This window comes from Mycteria americana, chromosome 4 (assembly GCF_035582795.1).
Source record: "Mycteria americana isolate JAX WOST 10 ecotype Jacksonville Zoo and Gardens chromosome 4, USCA_MyAme_1.0, whole genome shotgun sequence".
In the NCBI taxonomy this organism is placed as follows: domain Eukaryota; kingdom Metazoa; phylum Chordata; class Aves; order Ciconiiformes; family Ciconiidae; genus Mycteria; species Mycteria americana.
Window position 1 is genome coordinate 58,562,642 of NC_134368.1, and position 19,460 is coordinate 58,582,101.

General features: G+C 37.1%; 1 protein-coding gene across 6 annotated transcripts in view; it reads left to right on the plus strand.

The window, feature by feature from the left end:
* The window catches only part of GSTCD (glutathione S-transferase C-terminal domain containing), a 76,285-nt gene extending 57,279 nt beyond the window's left edge, over positions 1 to 19,006 (plus strand). For 5 of the 6 annotated variants that reach the window (XM_075500671.1, XM_075500675.1, XM_075500673.1 and 2 more), the window contains 7 exons: positions 710 to 825; positions 1,045 to 1,089; positions 1,494 to 1,622; positions 6,794 to 6,927; positions 8,749 to 8,779; positions 12,953 to 13,022; positions 17,905 to 19,006. In XM_075500671.1, coding sequence (XP_075356786.1) covers positions 710 to 825; positions 1,045 to 1,089; positions 1,494 to 1,622; positions 6,794 to 6,927; positions 8,749 to 8,779; positions 12,953 to 13,022; positions 17,905 to 18,041 — 662 coding nt within the window. In that variant the 3' untranslated portion in view covers positions 18,042 to 19,006. The remainder of the gene's footprint in view (positions 1 to 709; positions 826 to 1,044; positions 1,090 to 1,493; positions 1,623 to 6,793; positions 6,928 to 8,748; positions 8,780 to 12,952; positions 13,023 to 17,904) is intronic. The other variant, XM_075500676.1, reaches the window with a different exon arrangement.
* Positions 19,007 to 19,460: the final 454 nt, after the last annotated feature.

The following is a 19,460-nucleotide window of genomic DNA, read 5'->3' on the forward strand; positions in this document are numbered from 1 at the left end:
TAGCCCCACTGAGACAAAATGCCTCTTCACAAATATGTAAGTGCTGACTAAACAAATTCGTTATATCTGAAGCAACAGTGTGTTGGACTTTACCAAGCACATTTGAAAGAAATTAGTAGTTTTTCTGTTTCTGGTTGTGTTACAGATGTGATGGAAAGCCAGACTTTGTGACGCAAGAGCAGTTGCTTTGAGAAGTACCTCCTTGCACACACAGTCATTTAAATAAACAGGGCTGCTTATTATGAAAAGTGAAAATTGACAGGAGAAAGAGTACAACTTTTAAAAACAAGATGCTTGAGGATAGTATATTGGTATAGTAAATAGGGATTTATTTTGGCAGCCTTACTGTGAATGAGTTTGAGCTCTGTTTCTGGGAATGATTCACAGGTTTGGAATATAATCAGGCTAGAGCTTACAGTGATTTGAATATTTTATATTAACATTGCTTCCAGTTTATACGAGTCTGTTCCTAAGGACACATTAACAGCAACAGCTGGAAAGTAAAGTTTTAAATGTGCTAAAGGTACAGAGGAAGCTCTACCAAATATTTGTGAATTTAGCTCAAAGTGGATGTGGATGCTCAAGTGTTCCAACCAGTTTTTAGTCTCAGCCTTAAATTTAATTTGCAATGCTTTGCTGTTAACCATTTAAAATTGTCAATGTTGAGAAATGCTGATCACTGCTTAGGCATTTTCTCTGTCTTCCCCAGGAAAGATGTCTAGAGACCGGGCTCTGAGGAAGCAGCAGCAATTGAATAATTTGGTAGCAGCGGTGACAAAGCTTGCGAAGCCTGGAGATGTGATTGTGGATTTTTGCAGTGGAGGGGTAATGTATATTTTTGTTACATGATGCAATTTCTTTCAGCTTTCATTTTTGCAGTTCTAGGTGGTTGCTGCCACAAAGCAAAGCAAAAGTACAAATGCTGAAATTTTAGCTGCTTTCAAAGGTTCTGTCACTGGTTAGGGGATGCTCATCATGTAATGAGTCAACAACAGGGACACTGAAAAGTGACTCAAATTTTGTTGTTTGTTTTTGTTTTCACAGGGCCATGTTGGAATTGTTCTTGCTCATATGATGCCATCTTGTCAGGTAAATTCTAAATACAAAGTACAGACGGTATGAGCTTTTGGTCTCTGACAATCGTCTTAAAGATGTGCATATAGGGAGAATAAATATGATACAATTGTCTCAGCAGAGGACTTAGATTCGAAACATGCAAATTTTTAGCATAATCCCAAATGTGTGCTTGCCTGAGAAAACAGAAGTTATAGGAAAAAATAAAGTATTTGCAAGCTGATTGATATTGGCAAGTATTGAATGCCTTCCATTTTTTGTTGGGTTTCCTGCTAATCATTTTGGAGATCTCAAGCTCTGCCACAAGTCTTTTAGAGGTTTTCTCAACTAAACTGCAAAGTTTTGTGCTTATTGGTAGTATTGTAACTTTGATTTCTTGGTATTATTTTGCCTTACTTTCTTCTGTGTATGAAATCTAGGTGGTGCTCATAGAAAATAAGGAGATGTCACTGATCCGTGCTAAAGACAGAAGTGATGAACTAGGTTTAAACAACATTTGGTTCATTCAAGCAAATTTGGACTATTTTAATGGGACTTTTAACATTGGGGTAAGTGATTATAACTTTTCCACTCCAAAATTTCAGTGTCTGGTTAATTATTCTTACAACAACTAAAATATTTGAGAAAAGAAGATTCTGTATGTCCTGGCAGACAGGTATTTTTGATGCTATGAGAAGCACCCTTGTTATAGTAACCTGTATTAACTTAGTATTTGTTGCAAATTGGCATCACTTTTATATTACACAAGTGAAGAAAGAAGTGCCTGCTCCAATCAAATACCAAAATAGGAGTGCTGCCTAACCATGTTGAAGAAAAAATGGGGTAGATCCTTGGATTAATCATGTTACTTTAAAATCAGTGATTCATTAATGCATATACTCTGGAGAGGGTTTTGAAGATACTGTTGCTCAGATTAAGCCTGAGTACAGTAAAGCGAGATCAGAAGCATAGTTAGGTGACAGTAAAAGCATTTTAAGATAAAGCAAACAACTCAAGACTACATGATGCAAAACTGAGAAGGAACTATCTTGACAGAGAGAATGTTATACTAATGATATATATGTGCATTCATTGTGTAAAGTATACTTGAGACCAGTTGTTCTCGGGGTACCCAGCCCCCTGAGCTGGAAGACAGGGAGCAGAATGAAGCCCCCATAATCCAAGGGGAAATAGTTAGTGACCTGCTACGCCACTTAGACACACACAAGTCTATGGGGCCGGATGGCCCCATGATTCTGTGATTCAATGATTCTGTGATTCTGTATATATAAAGGCAGAATGATATCTCGATTTTGTAGGACTCATGCTGAGCAACCCTATTGCAGTCAACAGGTGATATTCTGACCCCCAGTTAACTGTAAATGAGCAGACCAAAGCAGGAATCTGAGTTCTGCAGGAGCAAAGTAGGCGATTTGAATACTGATTCACAGCATCCATGTTAGACCCTGAAAGTAAATGAGATGAATGTCCTCTCCGGAATTCTGCAGCCCTAGTGAACAGTAAGGCATAAGTAGTCATTTTAACTCTGTAAAGGTTCCTGTCTTCCAATTTTATTTTCTGTTAATAGAATATAAACTTCTGCAGTAAGCCCCAAGCTTTCAGTGTGAGTCTGCCTGTTCTTTAAATCATCTATCCAAGGGCCTGTTTTGGCTGTAGGTTAGGATGTTTAATGCTGAAGGTTTATGGTACATGAACAGTGCTGTTTAACTATTTGGTTGGTTTATTTAATAAAGGAAAAGAAATTAAGTGCAGGAGAAAGAGGAGAGAATAAATTATTTTAGCCCAGTCCTTCCAAGTGTAAATTTCCAATTCTCTAGCTTTATTTTCTGTTCTACATTGTCATATAAATCTCAGTGGATGAACTAGAGATCTATTTCAAAAAATCAGAATCTCATTAATAATTTATTGAATTCTGTGTGTGAAATGTGTAATAGTTTTTCAGTGAAATGAGTCTCCAATTTTGTGATCATTGGAGTTACTGTCTTCATTTTTTTGGGTCTATTTTTAAGGTTAATACTGAGTTAAATATCTCCGTGGGGTTTTTATTTTTTAAAAACATGTTATATTCTCTCTTTTAAGTTTTGTGACAAAGACAATGTTGAAGTATATGTCAGAAAATTTCACTTGGAAATTCTTCATTTCCAGGCCTGTAATTTCAGTTTCTTTGACTTGATTCTGTAGCCTGTTCAACAAAGCTGGAGCTTTCCCTTTTTGGGAGACCTCCGTCAATCTCAACTTCAGAATTAGTTTGTATTGTACCATGATTCACTCTTCAGAATTAGCTCATTAACTCAGGATTAACTTTCCTATGCAACCACGTTTAAGACAGGAGCCGGCTGGTTTACTGACCAGTAGCACAAGTGTTTGGTGTGTTTGAAGGTAAAAAATGTAAAGTTTAGCTGCCTTGGTATCATGTAGATGTGGCACTTAGGGAAATGGTTCAGTGGACTTGGCAGTGTTAGGTTTACGGTTGAACTCGATGATCTTAAAGGTCTTTTCCAACCTGAATGATTCTATGATTATGTCATAAACACTGGTCTGATAAAAAAATGACAATATAATACCATAATACATAGATATGTACAAAGTTTGGCAATGCATCATTTCTGAAACCATCTTTTGAGGTTTGTAAAGCTATTCACTCGTTGCACGACTTCACCATTTTCAGTAAAACAATACAGTGTAAATGTGAGGGTGGACATGATGACAAGAAATTCACGGGTTATAGTACTTGAAATTTAAAGAGGTATAGAAAAATGAACATGACAGAGGTCTTAATCTCTCTGCTTTTGGTATTAATTTAGAACATGGTTATATGAATTTTAGTTACCTTGACATCAAATCTGCATTACTTAGCTATTTTCTTATCTGTTATCTGCCAGGAGTTCAAAAGCAGGTTAAGAAAAATGTGTTGACCACTTCCCTTTTGCTCCACATAAAATTTCTGCCCTCATGAATTGTGGGGGTAATGAAGATCAAGGTTCTGAAACAACCTGTTTGAATGCCAAACTTACTATTACATTGTAATATTACATGTTGTAGTACAACCGGCATAATAAATGGCGGTTTATTATATATAACCACCATAATAAAGGATTTCAATCTAAAAGTGAAAGCTTTCCAAATATTTGCATGCAGCATTCATTTACATGCCAACACCCAGAGAAGTCTTTGAGATCTTAGTTGTTTTTAATACTTACATAGTGCTCATAGTATCTCAGCTAATTTGTGAGAACAAGTTGAAAAGTTTAAGGTTTGATTGGGGAGCATATATATTTTTGAGTGTGTTGAGTTCTTATATTTTTAAGATCACTAAAGTGAACCTGAGGTTTCATGAAACATTCTTTTCCGTTCACTTTTCTGTGTGCGCTAGGCTATTCTGGGGAGTCGCAGTGCTGGAGGCGTAATACAGGGCAATGGGCTCGCACTGCATTAGCTTTGTTGCTCTCTTCAGGGGCCACTTTGTTTTCCTGTGTCTATTGATGTATGGATTTGTGAACCAAATGCATTATCTGCATTAGTCCTCACTTTTTATTTTGTTTCAGACAGTGAATTTAATATATAGGAGATCCTGAGAAGGCTTTGTCTTGAATTTTATTTGTGATTTTTCACTTAACTAAATTGATTCTGAGAAACCCAAAGAAGAAATCGGTTCTTGTAAAAGTTCATAAAGGCTCAGCAAAGCTACTGGTTTTATCCACTGCTGTTTTAACGTCTCTTTTCCAAACGTGCAAGCAAAGCAGAGGTCTTTGTTTTCTGCTTGGATAGATGGGAAAGTAACTGTAATTATATTCCATGATTAATAGCTGTGATATTAAGAATCTATTTCTGATGTTAAACTAGGCGGGATTTTTGTTAAATTCATATGAGCAGAAAACTTTCACTGTGAAATTATTTTCTTATTAATTTTTTAATGTTCTGCTTGAGACAAGAATGTTACCATCTGTATGCAGTTATAGTTCAGTTGATGATTAATGGTCTGCTCAGCTGAGCTTACATCAAGCAGTCTGCAAACAAAAAAGTCTTTGTTTTAATCTATATCTCAGAGCAAAGTTTTTATCTTCCAATTGCTGTACCTTGAAAAACAACTTTGACTCTGAAATCTGAGCTTTGCAGTTTTAAACCTTTTTCCTAAATTTACAGTGAACAAAAAGCAAAGAAAACAATGCAGTTTTACAAATCTGCACTGCTGCATAAAATTAAAAATGTGCCTCAAAACTGTCCTTAGTTTAATGAAAATGTAGATCAATGTGTATGCACCAGGCCTACTCCTTTGAGTCACTGAGTACGTGGAAGAAGGCAGAGAAAGTAATGCCTCCATATCACCTGGCCCATTTGTTATCACAGGTATTGATAGGAGAGAGCTGCTTGCCTTTCCTTGCAATATATTGAGTACAGCAGTAACTTGCCTTTCTGTAGCAGAGCATGAAGAATTTGGGTACGTGTGTTGCCCAAACACACATCAATGCTCGCAGGTGGCTGTTGTGATTGAATGGCGTTCTAGTTTTAGCTTGAGCGCCCATCACTAACAAAAAGAAAGAAAAGAATAAGGACGAAAAAAAAGAAAAGGAGGGCAAGTTGTATTTGATTCTCCCCCCCCCCCCCCCCCCATGTTTGTTTTCTAAAGTTTTTACTCAGTACCTTACAGTCACATGATCAAAATTTATGCTTAAATGTTGTCCTTTTAATGTGACCTTCAGGTATATGTGTTACTTCTCTTACTGCTAAGTTGAAATCCAGTTTTGAAATAGTTCTCTGTATTTCTAAGTGCTTTTTGCTTGACAAAAACTTTTGACTAATCACCACAGTAGTTTTTCTTTTAATATTTTTCTGGAGCTTTGTGTTTAATTGGTTGGCTATCACGATGCAGTGTACCTACTTTTTGAGTGCTTTTGGTGAGTGACCCTTGTTCAGTGTTGATGGTTCCCTTGTTAATGGAATAGGCCATAAATTTTCCTCAGCATAGATATGAAGGAGAGGAATGAAAAACTGAGGAATTAAGGACCAGGCCTTTGGTGTAACAGCTTTCACTGCAAAAACTTCCTCATTGTCCTGGTTTCAGCTGGGATAGAGTTAATTTTCTTCCCAGTAGCTGGTACAGTGCTGTGTTTTGGATTTAGTATGAAATTAATGTTGATAACACACTGATGTTTTAGTTGTTGCTATGTTTACACCAGTCAAGGACTTTTCAATTTCCCATGCTCTGCCAGGTGCACAAGAAGCTGGGAGGGGGCAGGATAGCTGGGGTCAGCCAGGATAGCTGACCCAAACTGGCCAAAGGGATATTCCATACCATATGATGTCATGCCCAGTATATAAACAGGGGGAGTTGGCCGAGGGGCAGCAATCACTGCTCGGGGACAGGCTGGGCATCAGTCAGCGGGTGGTGAGCAATTGCATTGTGCATCACTTGTTTTGTACATTTTCTAATCATTATTATTATTATTTGCTCTTCCTCTGCTGTCCTATTAAACTGTCTTTAACTCAACCCATGGGTTTCACTTTTTTTTTTTCCAATTCTCTCCCCTGTCCCACTGGGGGGGGAGAGGAGGGTCAGCGAGCAGCTGTGTGGTGCTTAGTTGCTGACTGGGGTTAAATCATGACACGCATATATTTAAGTAACTCAGTCAACCAAAAAAATACTGCAACAGGATTGTATGTAGAATATTGCTATAAAGAATTTGCTTGTTTCTTTGTTTTTTGTTTTTTAACACTGTAGGTGGCTCTGCATGCATGTGGTGTGGCAACAGACATGGTGATTGAACACTGCATCAAGGCACGAGCAGCCTTTGTCATCTCCCCTTGTTGTTATGGCTTCATTCAAAACACAGTGAAGTTTAAATATCCACGAAGGTAAACTAAAGCTAACAAGATAAGCTTTAAAATATGAACTTAAATGAAGGAAGAAAATACTAAAAGAGTATAGAATTAATCAGTTGAAGATCATTGCAAATGTCTAGGCTAAATTGGTTCACAGTTACAGTGCAACTGTTTCTCTTTGCAAACCCATCCTGAAAGAGAGACAGGATTGGTAATTCCTGGGTTGTTTTTTTCTGGATTTATCTGTTCATAGTTCAGAAGACTTTATACCATCAACACAGATACAGTACGTGGGAATCTGTGTAATATGCAGACCTTTTACCTTGAAATCACAAAGTTAATAGAAAACTCATGAAAATTACTGTAAGAATGGGAATTGACATTTTAATGTTCGAGAAAGATGTAAGCAGTCAGCTTAAAGAAATGGGTCTGCTTTATACCACAGTTCACTGCTTGTGAAACTCATCTGATTTATTCCCAAGTAGACAAGCTCACCTGTATTTCAGTTCATATTTTTAATACTTTTTCAATGGACTTCAACAACAATTTTGTTGTCTTCTAATCTGCCATGTTGTAGATACTTAATGTATCTTAGGCTTAAGAATTTTAATGCCTTTGATATAAATAAAATATAAAAGGTAAGCATGAAGTGGCAGAAGGTAAGAGGCTAACAGCTTTCTGAGGCAGAACTAGATAGAGGAAGAGGGTTGTGGTTTTGGTTTTTTTTTGGTTTTGGTTTTTTGTTTCATAAAGCTGAGCTGCATTTTGAATGTCCAAGATGAATCAGATTTAATTCTGCTAGGAATTACAATGTTGTCTTAGGTATATACTTGCTAAAATAAGAAACTGAAACATGATGTCTTAAAAGGAATCAACAGATCTAAAAAAACTTTATGCATCCATGTTAAATATTTTTCATATTTTTCTATAATATTGAAGTGTGCTGTCACAGGAGTGAGTAGAGAAATATTTAGAAATATTTAGACTCTGTCAGTTTGATAAACTTTGCATTTAACACTGTTTTCTTAGTCAATTTGATCATTCCATCTCTTTATATGTGTCCCTTTTTGTTTTCTCTTGTGACACAGTAAAACAAATAAGTACTCTTAAGGAAGAGGCAATAAAATTTTAAGCCTTCTAAAGTTAGCAGGCATATAGCTTTTCTCTGACTTGTTTTCAAATTGACTGGGTACTGTTTAACTTTTGACCAGTTATGTTTTTAGATCATGAAGACTGGAAATGCCCACTGTGTTATAAAACTGTTGTTGCTGTAGATGCTGCAAGAATGTAAATTATGGGTTTGTGTTTGCTAAAATTTTGAATCTAACATCATAAGCCTATGTAGAAACTTATTTGGTTCATAACATGTCAACCCTAGCTTGAGCTACATTTTAGGGTTTGCTTTTTCTTTTTTCCTTATTTTATATGATCATAAAACATGATAGTCTGCCCACATCCCCATATTGCTTGTGTTCTATACTCAATTCCATTGTAGAGGCACCTTTTGTGATACAAACAAAATATATGCATGTCTTGAGGCTGTGTACATGTAATATAAGGTATTTATGTGACAACGTGGAAATGCCAGTAAATCTGTGTTAGCATTTATAATGATTTAGAGAGAGAATTTTTATGAATGATACAATAGAAAAAAAAAAAGAAGACACCAAATATGCTTTTCCTTTTCTAGTCAACTGGAACTGTAATGGTTTCTGGGTTTTTTTGAATACCTTTCTGTAGGATATAGATATTGCTATTTTGTTTAAAATGTGTTCAAGTATGTAACGATTGCTTCTGTTTTCCATCTCTGCTTTTTTAGATGTTAATTGAATTGGTCTTTTTTTTTTTTTTCAGTCATCGGTTCAAAGAAATTTTGTCCTACAAGGTATGTAAAAGGGTTGGGAGGGGAGAGGCTTATGTGCAGTTTCCCGCATTTCACTGGGTCTTCTTATCAAATGAAATATAAGTGGTTATCTTTTGATTGCAAGGAGGAGCATGCGTTACATGAAATGTTCATTAATAGTGCAGATATCATTGTGTTGCTTTCCCTCCATCATCCATTTTTTAAGGCTTTTTTTTTCAATAAAATTGAATAGCTTCTCCACAAAAGAACTTTCTTTATCATAATGTTTAAGTGAGCCATTCCTAAGATACTTCAACATGTGTCAGTTAACAATTATAGGATACCAATTTATTTAGGTCTTAAATACAACTGTTTATACTGTGGAAATGTTGGATAAGTTTTAGGTAAAATTATTGCTTTTATAGATATTATTTTCTGATAAACATTAGATTTCTCCCTCTAATTTATGTCTAGAAGATTGGACATAGTAAGTAGGAAGAGCTTATACACATCAGCAAGAATTTTATACAGTACTGTTTTAAAAATGTTATTCAAAATGATTTCAAAAACATTCAAATGTGTTTTGACCCTTGGGAGCCAGGTTTTGTGTGGAGGTAGTCTGAGAGAAATGTCGGAGAAAGAATCAATGAGGCATGCAGATAACAGATAAGAGGAGAGTGAAAAAGAACAAGAGCAGAGAGGTGGACAGTAGACAACTGGTACTGATCTGTTAAGCTTTGTCTAGTGTGTTTAAACTAGTTAGTGATGAGCAACCAGAAATTTGAAGGTTAGATGTACTTAATGTGGCATGGAGAGAAAATGTTTCTATTTGAGAGAAACAAGGTTATATAGAAACTTTACTAAGTTTACATGCCAAATCCTAGACAAGGGTCTTGGTGTTTACAATATGGAAAATGAATTTTGAGGATGGAGAATAATCCTTTGTAACAGAAATGAGACACACATGGTATTTGTAATATCCAAATGTTTTTTGGGACAGCGAGCATAGCAAAGATGCTGTATGTAGCAGGAAAATGGAGATTATCCTTTTTAATCCTCAAGTAAGAGGGCATTTAAAAAATTCAGAAAATTTCCAGCCATCTTATATGGGGAAGTTCAGTTACCTGGTAGTACACTAATCTTATCTTCATGACAGTCTGGTTTATGTACACTTTACTAATTTACATGGAAATGAACGTCCATAGATTGAAATGATAAAAGCAGCACAGTGGATTTGGACCTGCCATTATTTTTTCCCTTGATTTAACATTCTTTTCAACACATTTATATGTTTCTAACACATAATCATGAAGAACTCAGGTTTCAGTTCAGAAAAGGTTTATTTACTAACGTATTATTAAAAGTAGACCTGTTGACAGTATAGAGTGGTGACAATTGTAAAGTCCAGGATGCCTAGATTGGGATAGTGTGATCATCTCATTAAAGCTCAGTGAATTTTCTTCTTAATGTGTTAATCCATGGAGTTTAAATCACAGAGTTTATCAACACTATAGAAGTTCCGGCATTTTATTATTTGTGTTGCAGAAGGGCACAGGGGCCAAGGACAATGCTAAAAAATATTGCTGCTCTTAATAATGTAAGAGTCTGTACAAACGGTCTAGGCTGGTTGGTGCCTCAAATAATCCTAGCTGTAAATAACTTTTGTTATACAGCCAGCTATATGCATTTTTATATTTCATATTAATAAATTGTTACAGGTTATTGGCTAGTAGCCAGAGCTGCCATGTGTTAGCCAGATGTTGTCTGTGTCACCCCCCTCCAGTTCCCATTTTAAATTCATTTCTCTTATCTTTCATTTTAGTGAGATCTAAAAAGACATCCAGAAGTCTGGCAATTCCAAAACTTTTTTGATGAGAATGTTATGCTGTAATTCATTAGTTTATAGCTGCAAAGAATAAGGTTATGATAGCTATAGATTTCTGCCATGATACATTTTGACACTCTTTGTCAAGACACTCTCCCTATAGGAGAATTGGAAAGTAAAACTGAATAACTTTGCACATACAGCTGTGAAAACTTAATAGGAATTGAAGGCCTGGGTGTTCTAGTAAGCAAGTTATCTGTTTATGCACACACAAACTTTGGGCAGTTTGTAATTACTTTCATTACTTTAGAAATGCTTTTCTTATTTCTGCCAACAGGGAGTGTGACAATTTAATGACTGTGTCATGGGGAAACGATGTAGTCATACCTTAGGCTCTAGTTTAACTTTTTGGATCATCTCTGTAGGAAGCCAAAGCATTAGATTGTCAGGTTAAGTGGTGAAGCTCTGGTCCAGTCAGATGAGCTGAGAACCTGATGTTGCAAAGAGCTGGTTTATGTTGGGTGCCTGCAGGCTGGTGAGGGGTTCTGTGCTAACGTGGATCTTCTCCCTCTCCTCTGAATCCCTCTTTTTCTCCCCAGTCTGCCTATCACTGCTTCTTATCTTCTAACAGCAGCCACATTGCCTGTGGCTCTCCTTCTCCTCCACTCTCCAGTAGTCACATGTCGGTTTAATGTTTTCAGCTCTTTTGTACTACAAAAATAACCATATTTGAACTGAACTGACTGGGCATAACATGTTTAAGTCCTAAACGTTATAACATGTTCTCATTTTGCTTGCGTATTTCTTACGGAGCTGTGAACTGAAAACCTTCATGTGAATGAGCTGCACTAGGGAACAAATATCCCTGCCTCAAGATGTTGTAAATTTGTTTAAATGAGTAATGTTTGAGTATCAAGTAGCGATAATATTTTATTTTATAATATGTGGGCAAACTTTTTTGTGGTCAGATGTCTATTAAATTTTTGAATTGGATGAAGTGTACTGTGCAGGGAGTTACCATCTTGATTTAATATGAAGATGGGATTTCATTCAAGTTTTTTGTGAAATGAAGACTTTTGGATGTTTATGTCCCCCTAATAAAAAGCTGGAGTAAGTATCCTTACTTCAGGATACTGAAGGAAGCTGAAGTATCCTTAGGTGAAGTTGCTCTCTCTATCTGTTACAGGAACCAAACCTTTAAAATCATCATTTTATATCAGACAAGAATTAAAACAAACAAAAAAACCAAAAACGTTTTCTTTTTGATGCAAGTTACATGTACTTTTTTCAGAACTATATCTCTGGAAGCTTTGCTTAGCAGAGCACTTTTTGTTGTTGTCCATTTCTGTTTTATCCCCATGACATTATGGGAGACTTGGGAATGTTGTACAGTTCTAAAATGGTTCTAATTTACTCTGTCCTGTACTTAATATTGCAGCTGTCCCAAAGAGCACAGCTGTCATCAGAGCATTAATTTCATTGCTACACCTTCAAGGCTTTTTCTCTCACCATCTGGCTAACTTGCCTTCCTTAGCTTGGCTGGTCGTTGAGGAACCATTATGCTACCATAGGTGGTGTTTTTTGAAGGTAAATGAGGATGGCGTTCTGCCTGCTTGTGTAGTGATCTAAGCAGGGAGTAAGGTGGTGGGGCTAACCCTCCACTGCACCATACCCCTGGGTGACAAGACAGGAAGAAATCAACGGCAGCTGTTGTAGAAGCCTCTGCAGAAACTTTTAAGTGAAACAGGGATGGTTTGAAAGTGAATTGTGCTCATTTTGATGTAGGGAACTTTCCTATTCACAGCCAGGTATTTTTTGCCTTCAGGATCAATTTTGTCTTCAGGACCTTTTGGGTTGATCCTGAATGGATTTGGCAGAGCAGAGGAAGCTTGACCCACAAGGCAATTCTTCTGGGATTCAAAATCACTGCTTGGGAGAAACGTGCAGTAGTTCAAATCACCTATTTAAGAATTTTGTCTTGGCTGCTTATTGATGCAGAGATGCTGCCCCATGATGACTGTGCTGAAAGAAGGCTGTGTTGCTCATCCATAACTGAAGGCAAAATTAGTCTGGAATATGTCTTTGAAGAATGCTATCTTGTATACGTTGCAGCCGATTCAACTGCTGCAGAGAATTAGAGAAAATTTAGCAAGAAACAAATATTCATGAGCAGAAATGTGGTTGTGGTTACAAACACTTCATTTATACACATATTTACAAGCCGAAGCAGTATCAGAATTAGGATTTGCACACAGATAATTTTTCTAGAAATATAGTCTTCAACATGATAGTGTTTTTGATACTTTTAAACATTTAATTACATTTTTCTTACTTTATTTGGAAGAGGGAAATGCTACTGGACCAAATTACTGAACTTTTTTTTTTTCTAGGAGCACATGATCCTTTGCAGATTTGCAGATCAGACAGCTGTTGAGCTTCCGCCTGAACGCAGGCTAATTGGTATGAATTTCTGCAGCTGTTGTGTAAACTATCTCAGTAATGTATTTACCTTGATATATAAAGGAAGAAGTGGTACATTTATGAACGGGGCATTAAGTTGCTGTCTTCATATAACACTTGGAAAATTTGAGTTTCTTCACATTTTGCCTCTTGCTGTTCTGAACTATGGTACAGAAACTCTTTTCTTCTTTCAGAATTATCAATATGAGATAGAGAGTTTGCATTTTACTGATTTTTGTTGCTTCACCTTTTTTCTCCCGCTATTCTCTGAAAAGAATGAGGTCTTTGTAAAATTCACTAAAGTCTTGCTGTTGACAGTTTATCTTACATTAAAAGCACAGGCTATTCGTAGTAGTAATTTTCAGTGTGCACCCTTTGTCCTGCTTGTAATCGTTGGTGATAACTCTCTTAGAAGGGCAAACATCTATTGCTAGCTGGAAACTAAATTGCAGAGGTTGGGCTAGCTTTGGTACAGGCAGGCTTAAGAACAGACAAACCTGTTTGGCCCACCTCATTATTATGATCATCATAATAATTTTAGAAAAAAACCTAGAAGGTTTTCTGGGAATTTTTTTTTTTTTAAATAGTGAATAATATTTATAATTTGAAGACTTTTCCAGGAGCACAGTTTGGCTTACCCCTTACCCTGGGGTACCAGCCTTCCCATTGTGGGGAAACTTATGTTACAGCTACAGCAGTGCATGACTCAACTTTTACCTTTTGGTAATCAGTTCTGTTTCAGGTTTGTACTTTATTGCCATTCTGAGTAAGAGCAGCTGCCTTCTGTTGGGTCATTTCCGTGCAATTAATGGCTAAAGTAAGTTGATCCCTGAGATTTTAGTTTCTTGGTCAGGTGTCAGTGATTTCTGAGGGAAAGAAATGCAAGAAGCTATCATTAAGATAGTCGGAATTTCATTACTCAGAAGGGCAGCAAAATACATACTGCTTCAAATATTCGGAATAAGCAAAGCTATTTCTTCTTTATGTGCAATATTCTACTATTCTTTGACTTACAAAAAAGTATAATGTGCTCCTGTCTGGTATTAATGTTCTGATGGAAGCTATAAACTAGCTTCCAGGTCAGAAAAGACAGAAGGGGCTGGGAACTCTCAGGATATAACTGTGCGTTCTTGGCTTGCAAGGAACACTTAGAAAGTATATTAAAGCAGTAGTAGCAAATAATCATAATGTTTTAAAAAGGTTTCATTTGAAGAATTCAAAGTATTTCCTATACTCAGTGCACAAAAAGAAAATAATACAGATTCTGAGATAACAATATCTATTTTATAATAAATTTGTTGGCTCTTTTGCTGTCGTCACAATATTTGAAAAAAATAAAAAGGCAGTGTTCAGTTACCAGTGTAGCACCCCACATTGTCTCCTGCTGCTTGCTGGGTGGCCTGAAAATTGGAAAAGGACCCAAAAAACTTTTTTGAACAATTGTAACTTTTATCTGTTCTCTGTCTCTGAAACTGCCATTTTTTTTCCCACAGATTTAACTTTTATGTGCTTTGCCCTGACAAAAAACCAAACATCAATCTTATTCCTCTCCCTTCCCCTACATCATTGTTTTTTCTGTTTTAAATAATGTTATTTTTTCTTTAAGTTCCATGTAATACTAATCTGTTTCAGTGAAGATCATTCCCATTTCAGTGTTCTGTTTCAGCTTTGAAACTGGTTTTATGGGAATCTTGTTGGGGTACTTTCAAGTTTTGCTTGCAAATAATTGAAGATTGAATTAGATCAGTGTTACAGCCATGGTGAGATTTTTTCTTTTTTTAATTAAATTTTGTGCAGCACATGATCAGGTAGTGAGAAAACTGCGCAGATTTCATTTAATGAAAATATTCCTGAACAGCTGGAGACTTTTTCTTTTCTATTGTAAATGATGGCAAAATGACTCGTTCTGCTACTTTTTGAATATTTAAGGATTGTATTGTAAACTGTATTTTAGCAATTACCACTGAATTTATGCAGGTTCAGTGAAGTGGTGAATCATTTTGTTTCATTACCTGTAAAGCCCCTAAAGCACTAAAGTACAGCATTCTGTCTATGACTGTCATGGCTGAAACAACACACTTGTCAGAGGAGTTATCACCAATTTCTGTAGTATCTGTGAACGTAAAAATAGAGTTGAACGCAGTTCCGCTACATACAGCAATTCCATCTTAAATGAACAAAGTTCTGTTTCCCATTTTCACTGGACGTGTGTGTTATATGCAGCAATGGGACCTTAGTGAAACATATGGAATGGTTTTGTGAACATTGCTACAGTGCACCTGACTTATTCTGTCTGATCACAGAACTGCTCCATGTATTTCACACAGTCTTACTGAGAGCATCCAGGGAACCAGGCCCCAGTTGTGACAATCCCAACTCCCCCTTAGTGTGTACACTTAGAGTAATAATGATATTGCTGTCAGTGGCAGGAGCATGTACATGCCATTTTGTTCAACCAACCGCAGAAGGTGATTTTCTGTGAAACCACATACATAGGAGAGTAGTGCCACAAGAAGTAATTTATGGAGATCTATCCTGGTTGGTTATATAAACTGATAATTTCTCCCTGCAACATATAAATCCATACAGGACTGAGGTGGAAAGTTCTTTTTCAGGCCTAACCTTATTATTGTATCTCTAAATTGTCTCCTACCCAATTACTACCCCTCTCAAATTCCAAGCCACCAACAGAACAGAGTCCAAATGTCATAATGCTGGTGAAGTCAAAGTAGTGAATTTCTTTTGTGACTAAGGAATTCAGCTGAGAATGAGAAAATACTTCTGGTCATCGGCTCACTGTGGAAGGACAGAATAGATTGGACTGGGTACTGTATTAAAGTGTGATGTGCACCAACTGTTCTGAAATACAAGGATACTGAGGGGCATGTTAGTACCATCGACCCAAAACTTCTACAGGCACCTAACCAGATGCATGCTGAGGCTTGTAATGATACGGGCACTCAAGCTCTGTATATGTTCAGGGGAGAGAGGTCGGCAGTTCCAGAGGGTAGTTTGGAATGCCAGACTTATATCCTGATGGTAAACAGAATGAGTGCTCCTGTCTCTTCCCTTCATAGAATCATAGAATTGTTTAGGTTGGAAAAGACCTTTAAGAGCATCGATTCCAACTGTTAACTTAACGCTGCCAAGTCTACCATTAAACCATGTCCCTAAGCACCACATCTACATGTCTTTTAAATACCTCCAGGGATGGTGGCTCAACCACTTCCCTGGGCAGCCTGTTCCAAAGGCTTGACAACCCTTTTGGTGAAGAAATTTTTCCTAATATCCAATCTAAACCTCCCCTGGCACAACTTAAGGACATTTCCTCTTGTCCTATCACTTGTTACCTGGGAGAAGAGACCGACCCCCACCTCTCTACAACCTCCTTTCAGGTAGTTGGAGAGAGCGATAAGGTCTCCCCTCAGCCTCCTTTTCTCCAGGCTAAACAACCCCAGTTCCCTCAGCCGCTCCTCATAAGACTTGTGCTCCAGACCCTTCACCAGCTTCGTTGCCCTTCTCTGGACACGCTCCAGCACCTCAATGTCTCTCTTGTAGTGAGGGGCCCAAAACTGAACACAGTGTTTGAGGTGCGGCCTCACCAGTGCCGAGTACAGGGGCACGATCCCTTCCCTAGTCCTGCTGGCCACGCTATTTCTGATACAAGCCAGAATGTTATTGGCCTTCTTGGCCACCTGGGCATACCGCTGGCTCATATTCAGCTGGCTGTTGACCAACACTCCCAGGTCTTTTTCTGCCGGGCAGCTTTCCAGCCACTTTTCCCCAAGCCTGTAGCGTTGCATGGGGTTGCTGTGACCCAAGTGCAGGACCCGGCACTTGGCCTTGTTGAACCTCATACAATTGGCCTTGGCCCATCAATCCAGCCTGTCCAGGTCCCTCTGCAGAGCCTTCCTCCCCTCAAGCAGATCAACACTCCCACCCAACTTGGTGTCATCTCAGACCCCAAATATATTTACCTGCGCAATTCTGTCAGGAACAAGAAAAGACATGGGATCATTGGCTTTCAGACTGAAGCAGAATCATGCCTTGTTCATGACTTGAGACTGTATGGCTATTAGCAATAAAACATTTCAGGGAAGTGCTATATCTTTCTTGCAAGAGAGTTTCAAACTGCTGAAAATATGATCTGACAAATCAGTTCTGTATTTCAGAACATAATAATAAATTATAATGAGTAAATATGTAAAGACAAATGGCCCCATCATCTTGGCATGGCTGTATCATAATACAAACTTCTAAGCAGAAAAAAACCCTTTAATTTATCCTTCCCATTTTTTCTGCAGGTAAATCTGAGATAAGATTAGTTTTCATTAGTATTTTAGTATTTTTGTTTACAAGCAGTTACATTCATATGTCTCAAAGCAATTACACTGGATCACTGTTTGGTATTTTAGTCTTTTATTGGTATTCAATAACCAGAGATTTTCAGATTTTAGATGAAAGTACAGGAGGAAAACAATTACACTTATAAAGGGAGTAGAAGTTTGGCAATTCAGAGCTAAGGGGTAAACTAGGCATTTTTTTTCTTCCTGTGGCTTCTACACTAATGCATGGATTTTTCTGTAAGTTTTGAGAATACTTAAAAATAGTTGTGCCTTTTATGTTTCTCCATATACAAAGAGTTAATAATTTTTCTCAAGCTCTTTGCTAAATGAGGGTTACAAGTCACAGATGTGATTTAGAACTATTAATGACTGTCTATTTGAAGTAAAACAGATTAAGATAGGTTTTTAAGTGATTTGGAACTTATTTTTTAGATGGCTTATGATGTGTTTCCCTAACATTGAATATTGAAGTGCTCATTTCTGATAATGTTTCTGCATTTTTAGAGTTTCCATGCTCTCCTTTGCTCTCATTTTAGGAAAGCAGTGTATGGGGCTTGTGGATCTGGATCGGGCATGGGCTGCAGAAGAACGTAACTACTCTGTCCAAGTTATATCTATGGAGCCAGAGAGTTGCTCTCCGAAGAACAATATGTTTGTGGGCATCCCTACTTAGAGTGTGAAACTTGCATTTGATTTGAAGTTGAACATAAATCTTCAGCGCATAATGACATCCAGCAGATACAAGCATATCTGGGAACCAGACATCACGCATCTTGAACCCATTGTGTTGGGAAAAGGAAGCAGCACAAAAAGTCTTAGAAAGTGAACTGCATGCAGAGCATCACAAATCGTACCTGTTATGTATCATTAAGCAACTTTTGGTTCTCTTACTGAGAAGTTTCTGGATCTAATGACTGTGCATGGAATCCTATCCATCTTCAAAGGTTTAGAAAAAAGTTGGTCTCATGGAAGGGAAGATGATTTCCTTTTTAGTAAAGCTGTCTTGGCTGCTTCAAAATTGCATTCATGTTCAAAACTGCATTTGTGCTCATAAGCAGAGCAGTTATCAGTCAGTAATGCAGATCACTAGAGGACCAGAAAAGATCAAATTTATGGTGTTGGTGAAGAAGGTTGTGCAACAGGTGGTGGTTTGACTTGGCTAAAGAATTCCATACTACTGTAGGAAGATTATTTTTAATAAAAGTTCATCAGAATATTTTGGGCATCATTCTGCTTCTAGAAAAAGGTATTCTAACTTACCAATCTTTTTTAAAAGACTTAAAAATTATCTTTAAATATTACACAAGAATTCTATAACCAGACATTTGAAAGTGCATTCACTTAAAGAAAGCAAACCCCGATTTGTCCATTGACCAGATAACAGGAGCTAGTGATGATGTTAGTGAATGGGTACTTCACTGCCATCTCTGCTAATTGAAGTGTATTGCTTCCCATTCTTAACAAACTTGCTGTCAGAAGAAATTTTTAAGGACAGTTCATGTGTCTATGTACATCATCTTCATTGATTTTTATATTCACTTTAAAATTTGAACAGAGTTGCAGTTGTGGAACCATTTGAAAAGCTCAACCACAGATATGTTACGGTAAAATGAAAATAAATGTTCTTCTGTGCTCTGATTAGTAGGCAGTTTTCTACCCTAATTTAAAATCATCTGTTGACACTAACACAATGGAAAATAACTTCTAACGAGATTTTTCCTGCATGTTTATGGGTTTGATATGTTTATGAATTCTGCCATGGATTAATTTAAATATATCTGAAGTTTGGTCAGTGTGAACATACCTTGAGTGCATGTGGCAAACAGTTACAAACAACAATAGGTATTGGAGGAAAAAAAGGGCCCTGAAATATTTTATTCTTCATGAAATATATCTCTAAAAGATCTAAATACTTGGGGTTTTTTTAATGTGAAGACTGAAGGAAGTTGCACACTTATTTGGAAGCACAAAGGTAAGCAAGTAGGTATGATTTCATACCTTTAGCATGAGTTCTTCAGCAGATAGTGATGTAATACTTTTTCTGCAACTTTTTATAGTTACAGCGGTAGCTGGAGGTTGGAAGAATATATAG